The sequence below is a fragment of the Orcinus orca genome, chromosome 1 (genome assembly GCF_937001465.1).
Source record: "Orcinus orca chromosome 1, mOrcOrc1.1, whole genome shotgun sequence".
NCBI classification, from domain to species: Eukaryota; Metazoa; Chordata; class Mammalia; order Artiodactyla; family Delphinidae; genus Orcinus; species Orcinus orca.
The window spans coordinates 28,471,842-28,482,187 of record NC_064559.1 but is presented as its reverse complement, the minus strand read 5'-3'; the positions used below and the strand labels follow the sequence as shown (position 1 = coordinate 28,482,187).

General features: G+C 48.0%; 1 protein-coding gene across 1 annotated transcript; it reads right to left on the bottom strand.

Moving 5' to 3' along the window:
• Positions 1 to 3,658: 3,658 nt before the first annotated feature.
• Positions 3,659 to 8,583, bottom strand: C1H1orf53 (chromosome 1 C1orf53 homolog). The gene is made up of 3 exons (XM_004285828.3): positions 8,300 to 8,583; positions 5,195 to 5,296; positions 3,659 to 3,901 (listed from the first exon to the last, which is right to left on the bottom strand). The coding sequence occupies exons 1-3, from the start codon at positions 8,561 to 8,563 to the stop codon at positions 3,830 to 3,832; spliced, it is 438 nt and encodes a 145-aa protein (XP_004285876.1). The 5' UTR covers positions 8,564 to 8,583; the 3' UTR covers positions 3,659 to 3,829.
• Positions 8,584 to 10,346: the final 1,763 nt, after the last annotated feature.

Below are 10,346 nucleotides of genomic sequence, written 5' to 3'. Positions count from 1 at the left end.
GGCCGTCGAATGGATGGACGGCGACACCGACCCGAAGACCTTCAGTTGCTCCCGCTCATCTGTGTCCAAAGCAGTGGGTTTAATCCTCTTTGGGGTCACGAACCGTTTTAGGTATTTGATAAAAACATGCATTCTACACACACACACACACACACACACACACACACACACACACACACACACAGAGGCAGAGGTGCGCGTGCGCGCACTGAAGCGCACACAGAAGCTCACACTTCAGAATACAAATTTCGGACGGGAAGATGCTATCGCCGGAAATCTTCCAATCCTCCCAGAGCCCATGATTCTGAGTTTTTACTCTCTTTTACACCCACGGTCTCAGGAGGATGGTGGGGCGTAAGGAGGTTCTGGGCCAGGAGCCCGACCTGGAAGCCGTTTGTAGGGGCGAGGATCAGCCAGTGCGGGGCTTGGGCGCTCTGCAGGGCATCCCGCGGGCCTGGGTGGGCAAGAGTCAGTTGCGAGTTCTTCCACGACATTTTCTCAGAGATCGAGCTCTCCAGAGGCGCGCAAGAGGGTGCCAACACACACACCCCCGCCACACACACACACACACACACACACACACTTAAACATCTTTCTTTTTTTCCTGAGGGAGGGGATACTTCTGGCACCCAGAAGTACCTTTTAATTGTTGCAGGGTAGTAAAAAAGAGCACCGAGTTTTAATCCTCCTTCACGGTCAGACGTCCCGTCCACAACTCAAGCCTTTGCTCGAATGTAAAGAAAATGAAAAGGCAGGTGTTGACAGGCAGTGGGCAGGTGGGGGGAGGGGGGCTCCTTCGGGGAAAGGCGGGGACCGTGAGGCCTCAAAGTGCTCAGGGGAAGGCGACATGCCGATGGCCGTTTGCCAGGTCGTGGGCCCCCTTCCCCAGCCTTGTCTGGAGACCCCGCTGGCCTCCGGCGGTGGATACGGGCGCGCGGGAAAGACTTGCGGTCGCCTTAGGACACGGCGCCCTGCGGGGAACAAAGACCCGCGCCGCGTCCGGGGAGCATCCCCCCTTCTCCAGGCCCTTCTGGTCCAAAGACACCCACACCGGTGTGGGAGCCCCAGGTTGCCCTGGGGGGGGGCGGGAAAGCCTTTCCCTTCCTTGCTCTGCAAAATCGATGGGGTCGGTGTGGCTTTTGGAAGAGGGGGGAATGTGCACGTAATCCACCTGCTGGGAGAAGGGCCCAGGGCAGGGCCTTCCCCGCGAAAGGAAGAACCACCACGGCAGGAACGTATCCCCGCCCTCCACCCCGCTAAACACCGCACAAGACCCCCCAGCTTCCCCTTGGGTCTTTCAGTATTAGAAACAATCTAGAAATCAATCTCCCTTGATTTATGGTGCCTGCCTTGCGGCGGCAGGACTCTGCAAAAACCTTAAAAGTGGAGTAGCAGCGGAGTTGATTTAAACTGGGAAGTCTATTTCTCGGTATTTGTACACACACCCACCCAGTAAGAAACCTAACTTTTTACTTTACAAGGTGCGAATACAATAGAACCTGAAGTTCTTGCAGCGAGGCCCATTTATGTGGCCGTATTGTGTGTAATGTGGGAGCACCCGCCGCTGCCATCCCCGACGTGTGGTTCACGAGCATCTACCCAGAACCGCGGCCGAGAACTTCAGACCTCGGCTCCCCGGCTCCAGAGGCAGGAAAGAGTAAGAGCGTCCCCCTCCCCGCCCACACCCCAGCGGCGGCTCCTCGGCTGTTGTCGCCAGGAAGCCTAGAAGTTCTGCCAGGAAGAGTCACAAAGTCCCACGCAAGGGTCCTCCCGTCTTAGGCCAGTTCGGCACTGCAGGAGCTGCACTGGGAGAAGGAAAGAGCTGCCTCTAGGAGGGAGGCATCCCTTACCTTATTCCCATCTGCCAAGGGGCTTTCTCAAAACACTGCCTTAGGAGGGGGCGGGGACTGGGGGGGAGCCTCAAAGTGAACTTGCAAAAAGCAAATAGAACTCTTCTCTTTGCTTTCCTCCTCCTCTTGTGTCTCCAGAAAGTTGGCCTTCTCCACTCCATTTCCTTCTGGTCTTCCTCTTGGGACTGCTGAAGAACGCCCCATACAGCTCCCACCCAGAAGATGTCTGTGGTAATCTTCAAGTCTAGTGGGAAACGTGGAGCTAGCTGGCTGCTCGTTGACCTAAGAGTGGAAAGGAAAGTGGACCCCAGGAGTCCATAAACCTTCCTGGAAAGACTGACTGCCTCCTCTGTCACAATGCTGATCCCTTCTCCTGTTCTCCTCCAAATAGTTCCTGGAGAGGGCAACACCAGGCCACAGACACTGCTCTTTACGTCCAAGGAGGGCCCCGGGGCAGTGCTGCTGAGGGACCCACAGTCAGGAACATCAGAAACACTGGGACACCAAAACCGCCGACAGTTTTGGGAAACGACTTACTATTTGACATAAAATGAACACGTGGCACATTAGAGACTTAATGGGCTTCTTTTCACTCATTTTACAGTTTAGGTGTTTTGTTTTGAATCAAATATGGGAGAAGGCACCAGAGCCTTTTTGCTGCTTAAGATGTTTAGAAAGCTTTAGAAAAAACCTTCATTGAGGGCCACGGGCAGAGACAAAGGCAGACCTCTGAGATGTTGGAGAACCATTCAGATTCTGCCGGGAGAAAAAGCTGAGGGTCAGCTCTGGGTAAAGCCAGCCTTCCATTTCACTGACCAGCTTTCCCCTGCAAGGAAAAGGCTTCCTGGGGGCTGCTATCCTCAGAGGGAAACAGAAAAGGAGGCATGGGGAGGGGACCCAGAACCTGGGTTGGAGACTGAAGCCCAGGGTCTTCGCAGCAGTGAATGAAATAGGTGTAAAGCTAATAAAACATCCTAAGACAGATGAGCCTGCAAAGTGCCGTCAGAGATGGAGGAATAAAATGGGGGGGGAGAGAAAAAAAGAATGGTTTAATCGAAGCATCTTAAGCAGCCTGACCCCCAAGTCAGAATGATTTAAAGGTTTTATTAGGAGAACAGATGGAAGATGAGAGCATTTCTCGCCGCAGAACGGCCCTTCTTGGATACTCATATGCTGCAAGATATAGCATCATATCAATCTCCTTATAGCTCAAGATATAAATAAAAGGAAGAATGTATTCAAACTCTTCTGTTTGCCAGCAACCTCCCTTGGGTTGCTAACACTGAGGAGAAAACAGTAGAACTGAGGCTATAAAAAAAAAAATCAAGAGCTACTAATGTGACCCAATTGCTGCTATTTAGTTAATGGAACAGTCATTATTTTCTTTCTTCGACATACGTCTAATAATGAAGCAAAAAGAAAGGAAAATAATCATCAATGTGCCACTTCAGATACACACAAACAGAGACTTCCCTGGTGGTACAGTGGTTAAGAATCCTCCTGCTAATGCAGGGGACATGCGTTCGAGCCCTGCTCGGGGAAGATCCCACATCCCACGTGCCACGGAGCCTGTGTGCCACAACTACTGAGCATGCGCGTTGCAATTACCGAAGCCCACGCGCCTAGAGCCCGCGCTCCACAACAAGAGAAGCCACCACAATGAGTAGCCCAGGCACCACAACGAAGAGTAGCCCTCCCTCGTTGCAACTAGAGAAAGCCCACGTGCAGCAACGAAGACCCAAAGCAGCCAAACATAAATAAATAAATAAATTTATATTCAGAAAAGAAACACACAAACATTTGCTAGCTTTTTCATTTTACTGATGTTCTTTTAATACATGTTTAAGATTAATATATGCTTAAGTTTAAGATTAAACTAGTGCCCAAGTACTAACAGCACAGAAAGCAATTCTGGATTACGGTTTTATTTATTTTTTTAATAAGGCTCAATTAGATGGAGAACAGCAATGAAATTCTTCTCAAACATAAAAGTGTGAATTGAATCGCTTCTTTTTGGATGGATCTTTGACATTGACGTGACCATATGGACACTGCAAAAGTAATAAAACAAGTTACTGTTGAATTATTTAACAGTCATCTCGAAGAAGTACACTTTTCATGGTGAAAAAAAGAGACTGCTAGTAACGTTCTATAGATTATTTTTTCTACCTCCTATAGACTAAGAGGAGAACGATGGCAACATCTGGCAAATGGTTCTAATTAGGGTCCAAGAATCACTTCCTAAATGCATCCTTCCAACTTCAAGAATTTTACTGTCAAAACCTCACCCTTAAAAAATTCTCCAGTCCTCAATTCAGGCAGAGCTCTTATGGGTTTGATTAGAAACAGCTAATGGCACAGGTAGGAACATCCATAAAAGTGAAGGCTTAATTTTTCAATACTGGCTACTGTTAATACAAGCATTTAATGTCAATTCCTTGATTAGAAAGTAGGTCGCTTAGAGGAAATAACTCCTTCTTGCCCCCCAAACATACAGTCAAAGTGGACTATAAACAGAGCTTATCTGTTTATAATCTTAACTGTATAACAATTTACCTTACTAGTAGTATGCTTTTAAAAAGTTAGAGGGAAGAACCCATTCCCATTTATTTTTTGTTCAAAGTAGGGAAGTATTACATAGTTAGTTCATTTTAATCAGTGAGCATAGAGATATATGGCTGCTGAAATATACATTTTAGGAAACGTACAGCACTAAGTTTGGAGTAGCAAGTTTCATGGTTATTTTAAAGACACAGTAGAAAACAACCACAGAAAGAATGGGCAGGGGGTGGGGGGGAGAGAAGGAGAAGAAAGCGGAGGGGAGGGGGAGTAGTAGTAATTATAATAATAGTAATAATAATGGAGAAGGAGGAAAGGAAGGGAGGGACATGGAGGGAGGAAATCATTATCATTATAAAAAACCTACCTGTCAATGTTAGGCAAGTATCTATTTATTCAGCTAAAAATGAAAAATAAATGCTTCTTCCTGGGATCTAGTTTGCAATATTCCGGATTTCTTTTCCTGCCCTCTTTCTACTTGCCTAGTAAACACAACTTATTTGAAACCTCGTGAAAAGTTTCCTCGTAATAAAGAACTCCCATGAATTTCCAAACACAGTGTTTCAAGGAACTGATGCTCACGGTGAAACGTTACAAAATTCCATTAACTTTAAAGGTCCTCTGTTGGTCCTAAGGACTTTATTGTCCATGGCCAGAGCAGCTTGTGAAAAGTGCACACCAGGTTCTATTTAGCATTTTTATTTGACTTGTTTTTCAAATAATAGGTATTTACGAAGTCACGGAAGCACCGAAAACTGCTGCCATCCTGCCGAACTGGTACTCACGTGTCTGCAGGTAGAGCCGCAGCATCTGCCCCTCTGCAAGTGGGCCAGCCGGGTGAGCACCATGTAGCCGGTAGCTGGATCCACGTAGTTCAGCTGGCCAGCCTGAAGAGTAGTGAAATCAAACAATTCATTCATCTCAGTATTCATCGTATCTCCTCACCATCATTCCTACTCATAAAATACTGCAACATTTTCTTCAAACAATATTAAACTTCTTCCCAGCCATTTTCGTGGCACTTGCAATTAAGGACTGAATGCATTCCAACATTATACACAATCCAACTTTATGTGACATAAGGAGAAAATATACAGTTTGAGAAAAGTGAGAAGTTGATGGAAAAACAAGAACTCCTCTATACCCAATAACGATGTAGCCGCTGCTCAGGTATTTTTCATTCAGTTTCTAGGTAACAAGTTTAATAACAGGTGATTTAATGACTTTAAGAGCTTAAGAGGCTGAAAATGAACTTTCACTCAGAAGTTGCAGTTGCAATTTCAGTACTTAAAATATGTGGATAATGATTTAAACTTACAGAAAAGGTGCTAATCAAAACCAACAGTCCTTAGAGAAAAGCACTACCTTTACTATTATTTAACACTTTTCCTTACCTTCATCGTCTGCTACTCCACTGCATATTTTGTGGTTTTCTTTTTTTTTTGGAGTGTTGTTAGTGCCATTTTTAAGCAAAATAAAACTATTATTTTTAACATATTAACACTCACTGCTTCACGACTTTGATCAAAAGCAGCTTTTACTACAGCACTTCAGATGTCAAGAAAGCATCCTCTATCTACATTCAAACATAGTCTTAAAAAGCTGTCCCAAGCACGTTGTGTGAAGACAAATAATGCAACCTCTTCTGTGGATTTGGGCCACATGAGTGACATTATTTAGCCTTGAGATTTTGAAGGGGAACTGTCTCCTGGGCTTTTTCTATAACCCTTTTACCACGCAGTAACTCTGCACCACTCTTGCATAGAGCCTTTCCATTAAAATACACGTGACACTTAAATATCTTCTTACATGTATTTTTGCGTATGCGGCAAACTACTTCTTCAGAGTGTCTTCCTTAGCGGCTGAATATTTTGTTCTGGTTCAGCTTCTCATCAACTATGCGTCATGAATAAGGCGTGGAGTAAAAGGACAACTAGAGTTCAAGCCTAGGCCTCCTCTAAGGCATTCCAGCAAAGTGAGCCCAGGGCAGCAGAAATCCAGCCATCAAGTCCCAAGGCCAGCCTAAGGGGCCTCCCGAATCCTTTGGGGCCGCAGAAGCAGATTACATGAAACCAGCGGCACTGAACACTACTTTAGAACGACCGATTGTCAAGACCTTGCTTCTTTATTTACTAAGTCCGTGTTGGAAGACTTGGAAGAAAAGCAAAAGAACGCTGGGAACTCTGTTAGCAGACTTCTTTCTGCTTTTCATCGCTGGGGGTCTTCTGGAACCTGGGAGCCTCACAGATTGTTCCTGGGCCTGGGCTGCTCTCCTGCTCTCCAAGTCAATGGGGAAACTCTGATGGCTGCCCACGCAAACGTAATTTGTCCTCAGTAAGTGAGCCTCAGGTCATGGTGGCAACAGACAAAGGCAGGGCAAGAGTGTTGACAGTCTGACTGGAGAACAAGATGCCCAGTGATGCAGGTCAGCACACGTGAGAGAGCTACCTGCCTGCAGGTGTGGAAGAAGGACCACTGTGAGGGGGCTCTGATTTGTTGAACAACAAAAACAACAAGCTCATTATTGGGTTTGCTTATGGTCTCCTAGACAGCCATTTAACCTGCGATTCTGACACTGATGAAACTGTGTGAATTCCTTGAGTGAGAAAAAGTTTCTTTCCCTTCCCGGGCCGATTGAGCTGGTCGTTCCAGGCCACTGGTGTTTGCTCTATAGAGAATGATACTTTTTGCTTCTATTTACCACATTTATATAGTGAAGTGTGGGAACAAATTACACATTATTTTAAAAAGAGTATAAACAAGAACCATCAAAAGCTGCCAGTCGTTTCCTAAAGAGTCTTTGTGCAAAAGTTTCAACACAGAAGTGGATCTCAGGGCCTACTAACTAACCGTGGGAAAAAAAAAGTCAACTTTAGGCAACCTCCAAGGTTTTCTTCTCTGCTCCCCTGGTTCAGGCCAGATCAAATAACACTAGTCATGTCAAGTGCTGGTCACCCGCAGTGTATTCAACAGGCTACTTTTGTATCTTTTCTATATATATTTATCACAGAACTCACTTGCTCTTTCAAGATGATACAAATATAAACATGCTACCCTTGAACGTATGTAGTCTGTGTCAGAAAGCGTTAAGGGAGGTGATAAGTTTTGATATTGGTGCTAACAAGCAATTGTCAAATCCCCAAACCAGAAGAACACACAGCTCTAGATTGTCTAGTAAAAATGTAAAGGCCTATTTATACTTTCTTTTGTAACTCTGCTCCGATAGGTGGAAAGGACGAAAGGATGATAGCAAAAATTAAAATAAATTAAAAATAAGTTCATGTTTTATGTTTTCATTATTGAAATCATTGGATGGCAGTGTTTGATACTGCAGATAAACACACACATATTTCCCTGTGACTTCTCAGCTCCTCTACCTCCTCTATCAATGCCTTACACCACTCCCCCAACCCCAAACACACACGCGCATACACACACACACACACACACACACACACACACACACACACAGGACAGTGATGACAGGCCCTAGACTGCGACCGGAGTTTAGCTCGGACACTGATCAGAAAGGAGTCGCACTCATACTCAGGATAGATCCACGTTAACTCTTTGCCCGGAATAGGAAACTGTGGCCAGTTATCAAGCGAAAAGTTCTGAGCGGTAACCTTGCACGCCGTCAGAGGCCCGAGGCAGAACTGCACCGACCTCCGGCAATCCCTCTCCAGACCGGGGACGCGCAGGCGCACCTATCACCAGGCGGCCGGGGAGGGCGGGGCTGCAGGGGGCGGGGCTGCCGCGGAGGGCGGGGCGGGGTGTCTGGGGGGGAGGGGCCTCACTGCGCAAGCGCGTGGTCCTGGGGCTGCGGTCCGGGCGGGGCGGGGAGGGGCGGAGCAACCCGGGTGCCCGTGAGGGACGGGGCGGGGCCTCACCGCGCAGGCGGCGGCGTGAAGCTCCGAGATCCTCCGCTCTGCCGCTGTTAACTCTTTGCTCGCCGGACGCCTCGCTGCTCCCTCCGGCCCGCCCTGCGAGTCGGGCCCAGAGCCGCCGCAGTCTCCCTGCGAAGCGGAGCAGAGGGTGAAGCTGAGGCGCTGTCGGAACCCTTCTCCGACCCGGGGCGGTTCTGGCGGCGGGGCGGCGGACGGCTGCCTCCCGAGCGCAGCGCCCACGGACGCCGGGACCCGCCAGGCCGCCATGGCTGCCGCCTTGGGAGGCGGGGCGCTGGGGCCAAGGGGCGGTCCGTACTGCTCCCGCAGAGCCAGGCCGGGCACAGACCCACCACCCCGGACCCCGCCCTCCGACCCTCGACCCCGGACCCGCCTTCCGGTCCTGGACCCCGACCCCCACCTCCTGACCTCGGCCCTCCGGATTCTGACTCCCTCTCCGACTCAGGGCCCCGGCCTCCGGACTCGGATCCCGCCCTCCGACCCCCGACCCGGACCCCGCCCTCAGATCCCTGCCCTCGGACCTGGACCTGACTCGGACCCCGACCCAGCCCTGGCTCTCCGGCTCCGGACCTTGACCCCTGACCCCGGATCCCGCCCTCTGGTCCTGGACCTGGCCCTCCGAGCCCAGACCCCCGACCCCGCCCTCGCCCTCCGGACCCGGACCCCGGCCTTCCGCAGCCCCACCGGCCCTGCCCGGCAGATAAAGTGGACCTTAGGCAGCTGAGGAGGCTCCCACACGATGCGGGGACGGGGAAGAACGTGCCTTTTCCACTCTCTGGACTTTCATTCTAGGTGTTCCATTGGTCTTCTGAGGTGACATGTGGACCTTTTTTCTCGTGTCAAACTGGTCTTGGGATCTTTCAGCATAATCGCTACAACTAAGATGCCAGAAAGTGATCAAAATATCCCAGGTTTGTTTATAACCCGCTTGGGCTCGTCCAGAAAAGGCTGAGTATCTACAGGTGATGTGTGCTTGGAGGGCAGCTGGAAGGGGAGCCCTCACGGCCTGGTTCTTTGACCCAGACTAAAATGAGGACCAAAAGGAAGAACGGGCGGTGGTTTCATGTTGCAAAGTATTTGCAAAATCCAAACTAAAATTATATTTCCCGTCCGAAAAATGAAAGTTATTCTGCTACCCTCCACAAAATTAAATTTGAGAAAATTAGCACAAGCCCAGGAGGTAACTTCAGGCGTTAGAATTAAATTAACACCACTCCTGACTCCCGCCCTCAGCCTGTGTTTCAGGCTTGAAGAGTAGCCGTTTTGTAAGTGTTCTTCACTTTTTGAGAAAATGAGGGCAGGAATTGATCCCTGAGGACAAGAGTAGATTGTTGAGTGGTGCAGGAGAAGGATGACCCTGAACCATCACCACCCCTTTTTTGGCATCTGCATTTACCTATAATCATATCTGGATTCTCTTGGTAGGTGCTGATTGAAACGACCCTATTGGTCTGTTATAGTGAATCTTATAGTGAATTAATAAATCGGAATCCTGTTTTGCAGACCAGTTTCCTTTGTGTTGGAATAATAAATTAGTTATCAGGCTCTGGAGACTGCTTAGTGATCTGAGAAGAGTTCAGAACGTGGAAGCCTGAGGAGGGACCCTAAGTAAAGCTATGGAAAGAGCAACTGTGATTAGAAAAAGGAATTCACCATAAATCAGTTGTGTGTGTTTGCTTTTTGTGTTTTTTTTGTCAAACCAAATTATCAAATAAGGGAAATAAGTCTGGAAGTTCCAGTTGATTACATTGTTTTTAAAACTGAGGATGAGGATCTATTAATAGTTCATGACATTAATTCAAAGGGTGGAGACCAAATTTTATAGAAATGAAATAGACTAGACCAGGTTCAAATAGAAAATAATAGTCATCTAGGAAGAGTAAACACTAGTTTGTGCAGCTTTTGCTTTGGTGGATGAGGGGCAGGTGTGAATATAAAGGGGTAGGAGCAAGGGAGATCTTTGTGATAATGGAATAGTTCTGTGTTCTGGTTCTGTCAGAAGTCTACACGTGTGTTTAGAGGTAGAACTAGA